This window comes from Buceros rhinoceros, unplaced genomic scaffold (genome assembly GCF_000710305.1).
Source record: "Buceros rhinoceros silvestris isolate BGI_N320 unplaced genomic scaffold, ASM71030v1 scaffold3901, whole genome shotgun sequence".
NCBI lineage: Eukaryota > Metazoa > Chordata > Aves > Bucerotiformes > Bucerotidae > Buceros > Buceros rhinoceros.
The window spans coordinates 1-18,143 of record NW_010395788.1 but is presented as its reverse complement, the minus strand read 5'-3'; the positions used below and the strand labels follow the sequence as shown (position 1 = coordinate 18,143).

Below are 18,143 nucleotides of genomic sequence, written 5' to 3'. Positions count from 1 at the left end.
CTAATAGGAGTAGTAATAACTCTTCCTATGATAAAGTTTTTATTTTTTAAAGCACGCACCCTCCTACTTCAGCATGCAGATCAATGGCTTCCTGCAAGTGACAGTAACTAAGACTGAATGATACCATAGTACACCGTGGTAAGTGTTAATTTGGATAACCAGCCCCAGGATATAATCTCTTCCTAAACCCATCTGGATGGTCAAGATTGCACTCTGATTACATCGATGTGAATGGTCTTCCCAGGAAGGGCCAGGCAGCTATCACCATCTGCTGTAGCAATTTATGCACTTCGTTACCAGCATCCTGTGCAGCCCACTCTGCCTAGATAAGGAATTTCACCTTCCTGTCTCTGGCAGCCACTTCCCCCTTCCTGTGTACACTGTTTGCACTGGGGCAGGCAGGACACAGGCTTCCGAGCACAGTCAGATCGCTGACCATCCCACAGCTTCTTTGCATTAGCTGAAAGGTACATGCTCGCTGTGTTTAATTGCTATCACAGACAGCGCGTTGTCTCAGAGTAAGCTCATATTGCTTGCCTTCAAATGGAGGAAAAGTATCTATGGATACTTTATAAATAACCTATCACCATTCAGGAGCTAGTTCACATTTTTTTTCACTCTGTAGACAAACCGATTTTTAAATAGCTGTATTTAAGGTACTTGGAGCTAGAATATTACGCGTTTGTCTGACCAGTATGAAAATGTCTTCCTTCTCTCTAAGTCCCAGTTCTTCAGTATAAGCTCTGAGGCTGTTAGGGTTTCAGTTTCACTAAAGCCTCATGAAAAACTTCAAGATCATTTGCTTATATTTGAATAACAGTTGTAAACCATTGGCTAAGAGGATTTTAGCAGCCGTGAATATCTTTTAGCTCTTGTATCTAAATATAATATCTGACTACCTTAGCTCTTGTATCTAAAACCTATCATCACCAGCAAACAGATTTCAAAATACTACAGGAAACCCTTCTCACTAATTTTAGAGGAACCTCCCCCCCCAAAGTCAAATGAACCGTAGTCAGCTCGTGTTCCACAGCATCCGCACAAGAAACCAAGGAGACACCCTCTGAGGACAAAGTCCCTCCGCACTTTGCTTCCCCATGCAGCACGGGTTCCTGGAATGGGCAGCGGATAGTCTGTGGCAGGGTGGGGGTGATGGATCCACCTCTGTCTTCTGGGCCAGCCCCTGGAATTGCAATCCTAAAAGACTCCAGGAAAGGACACCTCCCATGTGAAGTTTTGTGCTTGTTTTTGGCAAACCGTGAGCATTTAAACCTCTCCCTGCAGCATGCTATTCTTGTTTCTTTCACTTAGGTGTGTCTCCTTCAGCTTAGAAACAAACCAAAAACAATGGCTTACTTCTTGCCTGAAAACATGTTTTCACAAAAGGTTTCTATAAACGTGTGCTACTCAGACCTGCTTGTTCCTATTTTCTCTCTGAACTTTTTGTTCGACTATTTCGTCTATTAGAAGAAAGGAGGTAAAAACTGAAGTGTTACAGAGATCACTCACCTGTGGTGTAACCAGGCTGAATTTAGATGATACTCCCTATTTTATCAGTAAAATAAGCAAACTCTGGTTCCACAGTTTAGCGTGTTTGTGCTTCTAGTTAAAAGTACCTCCCTGCTTCTACAGAAATAGACACAACTTCACCTGTTATCAGAGATGACGTTTACTTCCATCCACCATAAATTTGCTTTCTACATTCACACTTACGGGACTCCAAAAGAACCAGAAAAGAGTTCAGAGGGTGAGACTTCATCAAAACCTTATCCATGGCCCGTGGTTGATGAAGTGCAGGATGCAGATCTTCAGATGATTCTCACTGCCATTCCTCAGACTGGTCTGCAGCATCTCTGATCTCTGTTGCTTTCCTACACATAAACAATTTGGTTTTGGTATTTCTAAATCTTGGCCTTATACTATTTCCCTTTTAAGATCTGCCATCTTTTCATATCTTGGGTGATGTGTATCTAAATTTTGCATTGAACACTAGAAGATCCTAATGTACACAATTTCTACGTGCCAAAATTACTTAACAACATTTTCAGGGAAAATTAATTTGGGCAGGGTGAAAGGTAAATCCTGAGGCCATTTAGCTTTTCCACTGATGTTATTAGAGGATAAATACATACATATACCTACATATACACGTACAGACACAGATTTTTATGCTTCTTTAGCAGGCAGCTGAAAACGTTGGTCTGCTTCAGTATTGGTCAAGGAGGACCATTTGGGTAAGGTTGCACAAAAATCACGTGGAGCCTGTAAAGGGCTAAGCTCTTAGTGACCTGGTAACAATGCCCTGGAGACCATTCCTGGCCGGGCAAAGTTTCAACGCCTCCTGGGCTGGAGCTGGGGTGATGGACGGCTCCTGGCGACACGGGTCCAGAGGGACAGGAACTGCAGACCATAAAGAGGGGCTCGCACATGCCCCTAGGGTCTCTCTCTCCACCAAAACAGCCACACTGCCTGAGTCAGATGCCTGGAACCTCCCTCCCCATCAGCAGAGTCTGACTGAGAACTGGTGATCTTGATCTTTCTTTCCCACTGAATGGGAGACCTTTCTTTCTTTCTTTCTCTCTTAGCTGGCAACCCCACTGAGTGGGGCAGCAGTTACTACCCTCACTCTGCCCAACCGGGCGGGCTAATTCATCTCTCTTCTTTTCTCTGCTTTTCTTTCCCTTTTCCCACTTTCTGTTTAATATTATATTTTATAAGTGAAAGTTTCTTTATGCCAACGAGACCTGAGTGTTGGCATCTCTCTTTCTTACCACACAGCGAATTCAAAAGATCCCCTACCCGAGCCCGGCCAGGATGGAGCGGGGCGTTACAGAGCTGCCACAGACCAGCCTATCCCCTTATAATCACGAGTAGGAGACAAATGCAAGAAGCCTTGGTCGGTTGAATGTAAATCTTCATTATTATAGAAAAAAAAAGAAGTACGAGCTTATATTAGGGAAGCAAAAGCCGGACCTGTGAACACTCAGCGGTGTTGCTCTGCCCTCTGCAGACGAGATTGTATAATCACGTTTCACCCACGTTACGTTAAATACTCTTAAAGCACATCTAACACAACAGAGTAAAAGTTGTCCACCTGAATGAAACGTGCATGGGCACTGCCTTCTAACGGCACTGTGACATGGCAAGGGGTAAATAAGGTAAGTCAGGAGTAATCCTCTGGCAGTGGGTGGTTTCTGTGTGTTCTCTCCAAGCCCACACTGCCTGCCAAGTCTGGGAAGTGATTACTGCCTGAATATCAGCACCGGTGCCTGGAGGCCACACTCAGAACGGAGTATAGGAAATATTTATGTCTGTTACTGTAATTATGCTACACAGCATTTCCTCATGATGGAGAAACAAGATTTGTTCCAACTCCCATAGTTAGAGCACCTTCTTCCTGGTACTAAGAACAGTCTTCTACAGCAAGGTCCAGGGGACAGCAAATGCTGTAGTTCCTTGATTGATTTCCCTCTTTTAAGTGACCAGTATGGTGCCAGTGATAATCTGCCTTGACTGATACACAAAGGTACCAGCGTCCCACTCTGCAAGACGTTCAGCAGCTGCTTCCACCTTTTATCCTGGGTAAACATCCAAGAAATGTGGTAAAGGCATCCACCCTTCTGAGCTCTCTCTAATTTAATGTGCTCTCCTCATGGTATCTGGTACAGAATGTTAAAGCTCTTTTAACACTCAGGTATTTGCTGCACCCCCTTTGATGTGAGAAAACACACATGACTACTTATTGTTTCTTATGAGCTGGACAACACTTTTGTGCTAAGGGCATTTCATAACCATTCTGACAGAGAAAACATGGTCCATGTAATTTTTGGAAGTCTTCTCTTGGATAGGAACAACACAATAGTATTTGCACAACACATGATTCATATTTATTCCAACTTTTCATTTTATTGAAGTGTCGACATTTGAAAAATACTTTCCTTGAACCACCCATGCCAAGTCCCAGCCATCCAATGTGGCCCTCACAAATGAGCAGCACCTGACACTCCTTTACTCCATCCCCCATGTCTGCATCTACTGAGGGTACCCAACAGACAAGTCTGGTCAAGACTTGCTCAAAAAGAGCCTGGCAGGAAGAAAAATTTACCTCCTCAACTCCCACCACAGTCCCTCTCCTAGTGTGTACTCCCACATGTTCTGGTTATGTGACCCAAAGACTCACATGTTAGGGAACAAGAGAAATGAGCAGTCTTTCAACAAGTGGTAGCTTCCAGTGCCTAGCATCTGCAGAATACCTTCAGGACAGAACTGAAATGGGTGCTCAGAAAAAGAATTTTATTCCATTTTATACAGAGCAGAGCTTGCAATATGTAATGCTGTTATGCTTCTGTAAGTTAAATTTTATGGCAGGGCAAGATGCACAATAATTACTCTTCGGAGATAGATTTAACATCCGGGTTGGACAACCTCCACAGATTGCACGGAAAGCAAGTGAGATACAGTCAGTACAGCAAATTAAAATTCAATAAAGAAAAGCTATAAAAATGTACTATGTACATCTGAATTGGATTCCTATCCAGAAGTACTGGAGGAACACAGGTTTCGAAAAGTTGGTGACATCAAACCACTGAGTACATAAGTATTGCTTTTGTGTGGATTCTCATTTTGTCATCCTTCGTTGCTTTTTTTTTGTGGAGGTATCTGCTGCAGATGGATGCTGTAGGCTAGCGAATTTCCAAGCATACCACCTAAGCATAAGGGAATTCTCAAGTTTTCACCTTGCCCACTTGACAAACAGAAATAGTATTATTACATCCAAAGCCAAAAACTGGAGGAAAACAATGGTCACATTTATACTTCGCAGAGCCCTTCCCCAGCACTTCCGTTTGACAACAGCTGAACGGCATTCTTAAACAAGATCCTTTACATAATCCCTGCGCCTCAAACAACTGATGCAGGAGTATGGTTTAGGGGCTGGGCTACATCTTGGAAACCTGGTGCAATTCCTTCTTCAAATGAACACTGAAGCTCAAAGTTTACCTTTTTTTACATTCTTTTCATATGAGGACTTTGGAGTGGTTTGTGACATGTAACTGAAGAAAACAAAAGAAGCTGTCCTGGCTTGGGTTAGAACAGAACTAACTCTGTTCAGTGGTTTTACTTTCCAGCTCAGGCTCTTCTAAGTAACGGCACTTTCTGACGTTAATGGCGTGTTTTTTGCATCTGGTTCCTGTCTGCTACTGAGTCCAGTCTGGGACCTCCCCAGTGTCTGCCCACAGCATCAGAGGTAACAGTGATGTGGTTGCCATCAGGGGGCTGGGTTTGGTATTGGTTTTGTATGTATTTGTATATATTTAATTTTGCTGTTATTATTCTCATTAAAGCAGTTTTAGTTTTCTTTTCCTATCCATAAGTCTCCCTCTCTTGTCCCTCTTCTCCTTCCCCTCTTTGGGAAGCCCCCTTCCCAAAGGAAGGGGGGAAGGGGTAAGAGAGAGCATCTGTCATTCTAGTAGCCAGCCCAGCTCTAACCCTTGACAGATTTATTGGTGCCCAACGTGGGGCTCGATTGGACCTTTGATAAAGCAGTTTTAGTTTTCTTTTCCTATCCATAAGTCTCCCTCTCTTGTCCCTCTTCTCCTTCCCCTCTTTGGGAAGCCCCCTTCCCAAAGGAAGGGGGGAAGGGGTAAGAGAGAGCATCTGTCATTCTAGTAGCCAGCCCAGCTCTAACCCTTGACAGATTTATTGGTGCCCAACGTGGGGCTCGATTGGACCTTTGATTGATTGCCCAAATAGTTTAAATTCCAGCTTGCTCTGTCTAGAATGTATCAGACTTTTCCTCCGAGTCTCTAAGGATTGGACATTAAAACGGACTTCTTACATCACGTCACTGCTGAGAGTGGTATCATGTCGTATCTTAGAATTTGTTTTGGAGTTAAGTATTGCAGTGTCACATTGGAGGAGGATTTGGAACCAGATGTGAAAGCTGAGGTCCCTGAGACTGGGAAAGAACACCTAACAAAAACAGATCGCTCAGCTTTGGATGATAATGGAGTAGGTCCTTCTAAAGCATGTCCTTCCAAAGAGGGTCCTTTCAAAACAAGTCCTTTCAGAGCATACTTTTTGGAGGATGAGAGCTCAGATCAAATTGTAATCATCCATCCTTTACCTGTGAAGGAGTTGCAAAATTCGAGAAAGGACTGTAGCTGTCGTGACAAAGGAACACTTACCGCCTGGTTGCTCTGATGCTGGGTCTGATATCATAGATCTGGATGGTAGAGAAGCCCAGCAGTTGGGACCCCTGTCCAGAGATGGAGGCATTGACAAAGCACTTGTAGAAAAGAACAGCCTCTGGAGGCCACTCTTATCAACTGCAACAACAAGATAACCCTTTAGGGACGATACTGAATGCCACCTGATCAAATGGATCACCATGGAACAAGTTACTAAGTACCTGGGAGAATTACCTGTGCAACAGGTGAGTTATAGTGATAGGCGAGCAGTTGTAAACCCTGACGCCATGCCATGCGAGCAACCTATGTTGTGGAGGTTTGTGGAGGGTGCACCACCAGGGTATGCCCACACACTGTCAACAATGATCTGGGGAAGTGATAACCATGTCTGAAGTGGTTGACAAGAGTACCACAGTATGCAGACAGTCACTCTGGACCCCTACAGGCCTGTGTATCAGCTCTGGAGGAAATGGCTAAGGAAACCAAGAAATCAGTTTAAAAGCTGTTTGAAAAACTAGACAGAAGGGAGAACAAATTCTATTCTCCCCCTGCATGTACTTGCATTGCAGCCATTAAGAGAAGACCCTCTTCTACGAGACCAGCAATACAGCAACAGCATGTCACAAAGTACCCTGTGGTCTATCCTGCATGAGCATGGAGAGAACGTGAGCAGATGGGATGGAAAACCTACCTCTCCCCTACAGGCACGAGTAAACCAGTTGCAAGGTAAAATAAATAGAAGAGAGAATTCTTCCAGGAGGAAAAAAGTTGCTCCAATCCACTGCGAGCAGTTCTCTGGTCCAAGAAGATGGGCCTCAGATCCAAACGTAAGTAGAGGGCATGTAGCCCACCCAAATCCTGTGAATTATGTAAACCCTGGGAACTATGTTAACCCTGTGACCTCAGTAACCCAGTTGTCAATAATGGGGACTGCCCTCAGAATCAGAAGGGCCCTGCCTCCAGCCAGGTGGAGGAGAGGGACTACTGAGTTTATTGGACTGTGTGGATTCGATGGCCTGGCACGTTAGAACCACAAAAGTATAAAGCCCCGGTAGACACTGGTGCACAGTGCACCCTATTGCATTGAATCATAAAGGGACAGAATGTGTTACTATTTCTGGTGTTACTGAAGCGTCTCAAAAATTGACTGTATTGGAGGCTGAAGTGAGCCTAACTGGGAACAAATGGGAAGAGCACCCTACAGTGCCTGGTCCAGATGCCCCACGCATCCTTGGCATAGACTTCCTCAGGAAAGGGTATTATAAAGACCCAAAAAGGTATTGGTGAGTCTTTGGTGTAGCAGCTGTAGAGACCGAGGATGTTGAACAGCTGACTGTCTTGCCTACACTCACAGAGAAGTCTGCTGCTGTGGGCCAGATGAGAGTTGAAGATCAAAAGGTGCCAATTGCAACTAAAACAGTGCATCGATGACAATATTGTACCAACTAAGACGCCGTGGATACCCCCCAGAAGTTGATCCATCAACTAGAGGGCCAAAGAGTGCTTAGCAAAGCCTGTTCACCCTTTAACAGTCCTATATGGCCAGTGCGAAAATCTAATGGGGAACAGAGATTGACAGTAGACTATCGTGGTCTGAATGAACTTAGACCAGCCGTAAGTGCTGCCCTGCCAGACATACCAGAACTCCAGTATGAACTGGAGTAAAAGGCAGCTAAGAAGTATGCTACAGCTGATGCTTTCTTCTCTATTCCTGTAGCACCAGAGTGCAGGCTTCACCAGAGTTTGCCTTCACTGGGAGACATGTCGAGTATACCTGGAATCAATTGCCCAGGGGTGGAAACACAGTCCTACCATTTGCCATGGACTGATCCATACTGGACTGAAGAAAGGTGGAGCTCCAGAACACCTGCATTGATGACATCGTTGTAGAGGGTAAATCATCAGCAGCGGTTTTTGACAAAGATAAGAAAATACATTATTTGTGTAAAATGTAGAACTATGCTAAATTCTTTAATGAAACCACTACAATAAGCACATTTTCTGTTTAAATCTGTTTAAAACTTCACTTGGACAACAAGCTGTCATATCCCACTATTCCGAAAAAGGCCAGAAACAAGTAGCTACATTTGAATAAATGTGATGATTTCAGGGCAATGTTCAGGTTTCCACACATATTTACCAATAAAGATTATCTTCTAACATTTTCAGTGCTTGGAGTGCAGTCTTAATGGTGTTAGTGATACAATTGCCTGACAACAATCTCCACCCAGAAAGAAAGTTCTCTTTCTATAGCTCTCCAGGCTAACAGAAGACTGAGGGATGAGATGAACTAGGAGAAATGCTGACTAATGTTGTCAATAGATATTGGTGTTAATCCTTTAGACTTCTCCTACACTCTGAGTCCTTTTGTCTCAATTCCCTCCTAGCTGTGAAAGGTTAGGGCTGGGCTGGCTCCACTTGAATGACAGATGCTCTCTATTATCCCCTTCCCCCCCTCTTCCAAATAGGGGGAAGAGAAAGGGAGTAAGGAAGAGAGACTTATGGATTGGAAAAGAAAACTAAAACTGCTTTAATGAAAACGATAACAATAAAATTAAATATACACAAATATATACAATACCAATATCAAACCCAACCACCCTGATGGCAACCACATGACTGTCACCTCTGATGCTGGGGATGACCCAGGCTGGACTCAGCAGCAGACGGGAACCGGATGCAGGAGCTGGACTCTGGAATTGGGTTCAGCGATGCATGGCCTGGAATCAAAGGCAGAATGGACAGAGTCCTCCTTGGACACTGGTCATTGAAGACGAGAAGAGAGCCAGAGAGGGCAAGACCCTTGGCTCTATACCCAGTATGACGTCTGTGGGATGGAACACCTTGTTGGTCAGTGTAGGGTCACCTGTCCTGTCCGCTCCTCCCCACAGGTGCAGCCTCTACCTTACTGCACCCCCACCGTGGCACAGGATTGAGCAGTGACCTTGGTCTGCACAGCAGCAAGTCTAAGCCAGAGCCTTTCTGCACACCAGTCCCTGGCAGTGACTGTGAACATCAAGTGTTATCACTGCTGGGAGCAGACCCTGACTGCAAAAACACGCCGTTAACTTCAGAAAGTGCCGTTACTTAGCAGAGACCGAGCTGGAAAGTAAAATCACTGGACAGAATGAGTTCTGTTCTGACTCAAACCAGGACACCAGCCTTCAATTTTCAAGTGCAGCAGGCTGTGTTCTTGTTATAAAAATCACTAGAATGGATGTCTTGAACTTCTGTTTCTGCATGATTTTCTCCACACACTTGGTGCCAACTGTTCCAGAGAGGGTGACTGTCACGAAAACACCCGCAAGCCAGAAAGCAGTTATAAGTTAAAACAAAACGGGTTTACTGGTTCCCCTAATAGGTTCAGGGATGTTGGTTCAGGGATTTTTACACTGCACAGTCACTTACACAAACCGAAAGACGGCAGCTAACGAAAGGTAAATTTCACACGGCACACCAGCCCGAATCGAAATCCAAATACCTCCCCCTTAGCAATACAAACTGAGAACTGCTTACCGACAACCATGGTAAAACGTATTCACAATGGCACACTCTCCACTATGTAATAGGAGAATCTCTCGCTTAATACTATAGAAAGGAAATATCTTACCAATACATTCAGCTGGCATCCCAGCTCGAGGGGGAGAAAGGTGTCTCAATAAAATCCTCAGCCTGGCGTCCCAGCCCAAGGGGAGAAATTCTCTCTGCCTTAGCTCGTACGCCAAGGAGAACCGAGAAAAAACCTCTCTCCGTCTCTCCGAGAGACCCCCTTTATACTCGATCGAAATGTGTATTGTAGTCATTACCAGGAAACAGAACAGGATGCATTTCCAACGGAGCTCAGACTTACAGATGCCATCTCCCTGGGGGGTAGAGCCCCTTCTTTTGTGCAGGCTGGGTGCACAGGCTCCAAGACAGGAGGTGGGGGGTGATTTCAGATGCTTATCAGGGCTGCTGCAGGCCCTGTCTTTTGTGCAGACAAAGGGGGTGCTTACACTGCCACAGTGACTATTTCTGTTGGTTTGTTTAAAATAGGGTACAGGAGACATGCTCCTTTTCCAAGCCACACAAGACTTGGTCTCATGAATGGAGATCAGCGTTAGGATTTTCCTTGTTTCCTGATCACAAGTTGCAATCCCAACTTGTTCCCTACATTGTGGTACAAGTTCCAGTGCATCCAGGCCAAAAGATGATCCTGGGGGGCTACCTGGTCATCGGTTTCAAATGGCCTTGGAACAGGCAAGCCAAGGGAACTCGGCAGTTTATGAAACACATTATTCTTCAAAAAGAATGGAAAGTAGGTTTCTTCTTCTCCAGTGCTTGCTAATAAATTACACACTACTGCTTGATTCTTCTTTTACCATTAGCACGCATGTTCTCTGGGAATGGAAATTTCTCTTTTCACCTGAAGAAAACCCAGGAAGACTTCCTGCTTGCAGTCCACAAAGTCTCTTCACAAAGGACAAAAAGGCAAGCAGACCTCTTCCAGTAGCTGACTGAATGTTAATCAACTGGTCTCTGGGTCTCTCTGTCTCCTGAAACTGCAGTTTTAGACTTTAGCAGTTGAAATTTCAGCCTGAAACACCAACTGCATTGAAAACAATATGTCACCCTAAATATATCTATACCGTTACGCCAAGCAGTACCTCTACAAAGCCAGCTCAGCTCTGAACCTACCAGCAAAGCCCCATGTGGAACTGGAACATGCACTCTAAAGCACCAATGCACTGCCAGGCCTCCCAGGCACACTGCTGCTCCTCTACAGGTTCTCAAAAAACCACACACTCAGGGAGAGGAAATGTGAGCAGGACGCAGAGTACATTATACCTCTGGTCACCATCAGGATCTGCTCTTTCAGAGGAGTACAGATGAAATGACAGTTTTGAGAGATGACTTCCATAAGAAAGACCATACAATTGTTTTGGAAAAGCTCAGAAAAAGAACAAATGTACAGATTAGCGTCATAACAAAACTTCACAAAAAGTAGCTCCGTATAGCTGGTATTGCACAAAGTAATTAATTTTGAATTTATCTATATAGCACCACACACTGTGTAGCAAAAATACTGACAGACTTCCCCTTTTGAGACACTTTTCAATGTAGTAATTGTCAGGACTGGTAATCCTTTTCTTCCACTCTGCCTGCCCAAAACCCAAATCCATCTCCTGTGTTACTCATCCACAATGAAAAGAAAGAGCTCATAAACTATAGCGACATTAACTATAATCAAGACAATTCACCAAGTAACATGAAGCTGGAAATAGTTTTACGATGTTATTGGGAGAAAGGAGTGTGTTGAAACAGGATAGTTAAACTTTCTGAATATCTAGTATTTTGAAGTGAAGCTGACGTGAAAGCTAAGTGAAACTGACAAAAATCCAAATTTGAATGTCAGTGAGGAAGTATATTTTCTCACTCTTAAAAGCCTGAGTCTCTTCCCCCTTGAAAATATCAATAAAGAATCGTGTATGTTTCAGAATCTCTTTAAAATTGCACAATATTTAGTAATTGCATAGTAACTTGTTCACCTTTTGCAGTGCAGGCTGAAGGGAAGTCCAAGAAATTCACTGTGCTAAAAGTCTCTAGTCAGCAGATAGTGCTTTGAAGAAAGCAGTAGGAACTGGAAGGAAATTTCTAGCACCTGCAGTTTTTGGCTACTAGTGTGTGTAAGAAAATAAAGTTTTGGGGTGCACTGAAACCTTCATGGTGAGAGCTGATCTCGCAGTAATTTCTTAAGAGATCTACAACCACTTGCTCATTAAGAGCTCTGAGCAAAGCAGAACAGCAGTACTAATTTCTGTGCAGAAATTCACACGTTTGTGTGTCAAGGCTGCATCCCAACCCACCACACTGAGTCCAAGATTCTGTAGACATGGGCAATAAGACTCTTTGCTAGATACAAGGAACAGTCTTGAGGTGTTTTGCTTCCAAGAAAGTTATATTGAGAAAAAAAAAAAAGGGTTTGGGTTGAAGTCTGGGTGTTGTAATCTATTTCTAGATATAAGTATCCAGGTTTCCACTTGTTCTCCAAAAAAATGTGTGGGAAACAAATTGAGTTTACGGCCTGTTTCCACACAAGTAGATATCACACACATGAGGACTTCATTCTGAATGTTTACCACAAACCCATCGAAGCTGCTGGTCTGTTTGAAGGTCAGTTAATTCATCAATGGATCTCCAGCTGCACTGACAAGCATATGCTCGTGCTCCTTTCTTCTTTATCATCTTCGCTCTTAGTTTACTGAGCTCAGGCATGTTATTCCTGCCAATCAAGTAAATTTAGTTTAGGATCATGCTTCTTTTTATTTTTCCCTTGAGGAAAAAAGATTCATAAGGCCATTTCAATTCAGAAAAGCTCTTAAGAACATTTCTGAGTACCACTGCTATGACAGAATTTAGGGATATGTTAACAATTTTGAACGCAATCCTTTCCTGAGAGCACTCTTGGTGCATAGCTGCTCTATTCCCAGATCAGCTGGAGACTGATGTTTTGGTAAGCAGTGAGCTGTTGGGTTTAGAGACCCTATGTCAGCCTCCAGAGAAAGAGTTCAGAAGAAAATCAGATGGAGTTAATTCTCGTGTTAAGAAATTATCCAAAAATATATTTCTCTTATCAAACTTATTGTAAAAATACACAGACTGGGCACAATGACAGAGTTAAACCTTTCATCAGGAAATCTTACTCAGGATGGTTGATAAAGTGACTGAAATGAAATGGCCATAAGAAAGAAGAATGTGGTTCAAATCACAAGTAATTCCAACTAAAGCATCAACCACAGCAACAGAAATACCAGCATGGCTATTACAGAAACAAATTGTTTCAAAAAACAAGTGAAAATTGAGCATTTTAACTATCACTGCTCTCATATCTTCCTCCCAGACATCAATTGCTGGCCACTGAATTGTGAATTGCTCAAAACAACATTAACAAGCTCAGCTAAATAAAGAAAACCCAAAACAAATGTCAAAGGAAGAATTTTCAGAAGAAGAGGTCAGACACCTATTCACAAAAGACAAATGTTTAATCTTCAAGTTTGCTTTTTAAAATTCAGGTTAGCCAAAATAAATAGCTAAATATCTTGATAAAGCTTACAGATTTTAATCAGTCTTACCAGTATCTGATACCAACCCCTTTCATGTATTTTTTTTTAAAATTACTAATTTCAAGATCTCAGAAGCATAATAATCAAGACTTTGAGTAAACAAAAGAATCATATTTTTATTTAACCTTTCCAACTACCCAAGTCATACCAGGAGACTACTGCAACACTGTATTTTTAATGCTGCTATAAATAACAGGAAAATAAGATTTGCATTCAAAAAGAAATACAAATTTTGAAACTAGAAGGAAAATACAGGAAATACCTAACATGTAACACAAGCAAAATAATAAAAAGGAATGTACCTATGACTGTTCTGTTCCAGCTGTCACCCCCCCTGGTGGCCAAGCACACGCTCTGAACACACCCACCACCTTCATCAGTTAACGGGCACATAGAGAAACCTTACTAGAACAAGAGGAGTCCAAATTCGATGTCTGTATTAGGAGCATGCCTACTACACTACCCTTCACTAAGTCTTGGCATCAGATACAGTTTTAGAGAAACTGGAAATAAGAACTCCTTAAACTAAGTCTTTAAAAAAAAGTTAATTAAAGTTGAGGACATGACAATGTAATGAGAAAACAAAAATCTCACCCTTCCATTTAATCAAACCTTGCTTCAAAATGAAGTCTGTTAAGAAATCAAACTATTTTTCACTGAATATGACAGCATAATATTTGATACTGGAAGAAAGAAAATCTGACTTGAAACAATCACAGTCTATATGACTGATGGTATGGTGAGAAGTACATGCTGAACAGTTTGCATTCATTTTGTAGGCATCCTGTAATGCCACAGCAGAGGCCAACCCACCACGAGGATTACCTGCTTATTTCAATAGCGAGGTTGCGTTTTGAAATGTCAATTCTTTCTAAAAGCAGAGAGGGAGAGTGATGGGGAAAGAAACAGAAAGGCATGAAAACAGATTATGAGAGATGTTGCATCCCCCTCCCTGCAGACTTCCCCACCTGGCCACCGAACAGGCTGCTCACACGCTCCTTTTTAAGTAACACAGGAGTGCTCAGGACTTTATCTTTCCTGTTCCTATCCAGGCCCAAAGCACAGTAATACAATACTAACACCAAACCCACCTCAGACATACCTGAAGAAAAGATAATCACAGGACTGATCCCAGATGTAGTCATTGAAATGTGACACGTGGAAGTCACAAGCAGTACAACGCAGCTGATCACATGTTCTGGTCAAAAAAGAACAGAAAGCTCCGAAAGCTTATTACAGTCAGAGTAGCTGCTCACTCAGAAATAGTAGAAGCAAGGTTACCCTGTAATCTTAACTTTTTTAGGTCTGGAACATTCATTGTGGTATGTGTTTTAACTGTATGCTCATGTATTACTTTTACAGGTTCCGAACCTCACTGAACTCAGAAACTAAACTGATATTCTCCTGATATATTTGCTTTGGTCTTCCTCGCTGGTATGGCACCTGACCAGCATCCAAATACGCATTGAGCACGTAACTACAAAAAACCTACATCTGTAGGATGTTGGAGATAAATCTTCAAAGTACCTCTCCTACTCAGTTCACTGCAGTTGCAAAGCACTCTGGGTATTTTCATATCGGGCTCCAGAACGATTTAAAACAGCCCACTGATCTAAGTGACATACTTGGTATCCCATAGAAAGCTGAAGAGAGACAGCGAAAAATAACAATACAGCAGCAATTTCCTCAACTACACGTTACCGATTTCTGGAGTCTCAGATCTCATTAGCACACGTCTTTCAACCCCTCAAAGGAACAAAAGATCTAGTGGTCAGCCACAGAGGACTGGAAGGGACCAGCTGACTTTCACCGCAGTTACAGGCAGCTACACGTTTAGGTGAATACAGGCCTGTCTTGTCCAGTTCACACGCAGAACTTTCCGCCGTGGCAGAAAACAGTCATGCATAAAGGAAGTAGAACTTTTTTTTCATGTTTCCTACCTTTTTGAAATATTTGTTCCTACGCCATAGGGTGAAGCGCTTCCCCCCAGGTACACTGGACAGCATCTGTAACGATTTCATTAAAAAAATATTAAATTATAGCAAAACATTTTGGAGAAAGTAGTACAAGGCTTCTTCTAGATTTACAGCATGCTGTTGCTAAAATAATATTTATTAAACATAGGCAAAGCATCCAAATGCTTACAAAGCATAGGATTTTAAAATTTCCATTACCCAGCTGTTCAGAGAAAAACTCTATGACAACCACTCTCTACACCAAATATATATGGGACTCTGTACTGCAGCACTTGACACACGTAGACATCCCTAAGTCAAAGGAAGCTGTTGTTCAATAACTTCAACAATTACTACATTTACAATAAATAATTTTGACCACATGAAGCACATCAGTAATTCTTAAAAATTGTTTATCTTTGTTTTTCTTTAAAAAGAACGTGTCTCCAAAATACCCAGTTTCTTTCTTAGTTAAGGTCAACACAGGTTAAACAGTAGCAATACTTCCAGACTGACAACAAGCTATAACCAAGCTATCTCCAACTAGCCAGAACATTTTTTACTTACCTTTTCCTATGAGCCTGTACAACAGCACCGTGGCTTTCAGGTGTGAGACTTGCACAGTTAGACTTCCATTTCTATTTAAAAAGCAATCAAAGAACAAAAGGCAGCATTACAGCAAGGTAACAATATTCTGTTTTAATTAACAAGCAGGAGCCAGAAAATCTCCGTCACAGAAGAAGGAGACTAGAGAATTTGGGAATTTTCTTGCTCAGGTTTCTGTGAGGCTCTTTGAGACAAAGGCTGCTGAGTTAACAGTTAAATGAGGAATGAGGATTCTCTTCCCATACTGAATTCCCAGCTCTGCCAGAGGAAGTCAACACCACATGATCACTTTGACTTTACAATCAGGACTTAGTATTTCATGCCCTCTTTGTAATAATTTTGCTTTTAAAAAGTGTTTTAATTTAGGAATCTTCTCCTCAATGCTCTTGAGCTTTTGTTCTACTGAAAGCACATCAAGGACATACACTACTCAAAAAGGCAAAGTGTTTGAAATGTTTCTTATTTGCTGCACACAAACCAGTTTATTTGAATTCTAGAATTAGATCCTAAATGGAAGTCCTGGGGATATAAAATCCTAAAATTATACAAATTAACTGACATAACTCTTTCTCACTTCATCATACATATTGTGGTATACAAGTGGGTTTTAGTTGGTTCAGATTTAGCCACTCTGTAAGAAATCAAAGACAAACAAAGCAAAACCAATGTCACTATTAAACAAGAGAATCCACACAGGTGATTGTGAAGTATAAATTACACAATTTTCTACTGATCATGCCCAAATGAGTATCTGTTTTCAAGGTCTTCTATCACTCTGACTGTCCTGACAATGTAAATTTGCACCTTCATCTCCACCTCCCGCTGTCAAACCACAGAAGTCATTTGCAGACAATACCAAACGGGGCGCAGGGGTTGGTACGCCAGATGGCTGCACTGCAGGGTCAGAGGGACCTCAACACAAATGGGCCCAGAGGAATCTCTTGAAGCTCAGCTAAGGGGAAATGCAAACTCATGCTGCTGGGGAGGAATAACCCTTGTGTACCAGAAGACACTGAGGGCTGACCAGCTGGAAAGCAGCTTTGCAGAGAGGCTGTGAGCAATTTGGGTTGATGACCATGGCTGACCATGAGCCCTGGAGTGTGGCCTTTTAGCACAGAAGGGAACTAGCATTTCCTGTAATTGCCTGGGTAAGACCATCTCTTTGTATCTCTCCTGCTCCTCAAGGTAAAATTGTTGCATTTTCCTTTCTGCTTTATTTTCCAGGTTTATCCTACAGCTTGTTTTAGTCCATTTTTTTCTTTAAAACAATTTTAGTTTATGATGCATTTCTTTTCATTGCTGAACCTTCTGCATTTCTCCAGGCTGCTACTCACCAGAGGTGTTTTGGTGAGGCTGCTGTCATTACAGATTTCATTAATAATATCGTCTATATCTTCTTCACTGCTGCCAGCACTCATTAACAGTTTAGTTGATCTGAAAAACAAACAAATCAGCCTTCACTTTGTAACATGACAAGAGCAGTTCTAAGAAGCCTAAGTTAAAACTTAAAGTTAATTGCAGCCTTTTTCCTCTAATATTTGTGTGGTATCTAAGGTAGGGCATCCAACTACTGGTGAGTCTGAGACACCAGTGAGTGCCGGGATGGTAACCTGAGGACAGGGAAAGATGCCTGTGAGGGCCAGGGTGGAAACCCGAGGGCAGGCGACAACGCCTGCGAGGACTGGGATGGAAACCCGAGGGGAGGCAGTGGTGCGACAGACCATTTGGCAGTACTGTCAGCAGTGACACTGCCCGAACATTGAAATTTGGGACCGTTCTTTTGAAAAGTGTTAAATTTGAGATGATTATGCAAAAGCGTAGAGTGTAAGCTATGCGCTTAGTGTAGAAGATACGGTTAATGGAAAAAGTGTGATCAGAATACATAAATGACTGAAGAATCGTCAGAATTATATTTGATAAAATCATCAGAATGATGACAATATCATGCTAAAGTTCTTCCTGCTCTAACTCGCAAGATTTATAGATATTTTACGTGTATCACGAGGTCAGTCACAGCCCTAAGTAACCCCTGATCCCAGCCGACAAGTGAATTCGTGCCGCTTTTAACGCCATATTTAATCCGTGCTTGGGATCCGCTGTCTGAAGTAACCCAGCTCGCTGGCACACGACTTCGGGGTTAACAACAAGTAAAATCGGGGATACTCGTCGGCCGACGGCCAGCGTTTCCGCTCCTGAACCTCGGTACTTTCGGCTCCCGAGGAGTCTCGCCGTACGCCCATCCCCTCCCACCCCGGTGGCCGCCCGCTCGCCGGGGAGGTGCGTGAGGGCGC

At 42.8% G+C, this 18,143-nt stretch overlaps 1 protein-coding gene across 1 annotated transcript; it reads right to left on the bottom strand.

The window, feature by feature from the left end:
- Positions 1-12,290: 12,290 nt before the first annotated feature.
- Positions 12,291-18,092, bottom strand: LOC104501781 (chromosome unknown open reading frame, human C8orf37). Its single transcript, XM_010145654.1, has 6 exons — positions 18,016-18,092; positions 17,187-17,286; positions 15,814-15,884; positions 15,232-15,297; positions 14,394-14,489; positions 12,291-12,450 (listed from the first exon to the last, which is right to left on the bottom strand). The coding sequence occupies exons 1-6, from the start codon at positions 18,090-18,092 to the stop codon at positions 12,291-12,293; spliced, it is 570 nt and encodes a 189-aa protein (XP_010143956.1).
- Positions 18,093-18,143: the final 51 nt, after the last annotated feature.

What these genes read in the sequence shown, in the direction of transcription:
- LOC104501781 (XM_010145654.1), bottom strand. Translation starts at nt 18,092, where the DNA reads ATGGGCGTACGGCGAGACTCCTCGGGAGCCGAAAGTACCGAGGTTCAG. An exon ending in CGCTGGCCGTCGGCCGACGA is followed by an intron (nt 17,287 to 18,015) that starts GTATCCCCGATT and finishes TTTGTTTTTCAG; the next exon opens with ATCAACTAAACTGTTAATGA. An exon ending in GTACAGGCTCATAGGAAAAG is followed by an intron (nt 15,298 to 15,813) that starts GTAAGTAAAAAA and finishes AAATCGTTACAG; the next exon opens with ATGCTGTCCAGTGTACCTGG.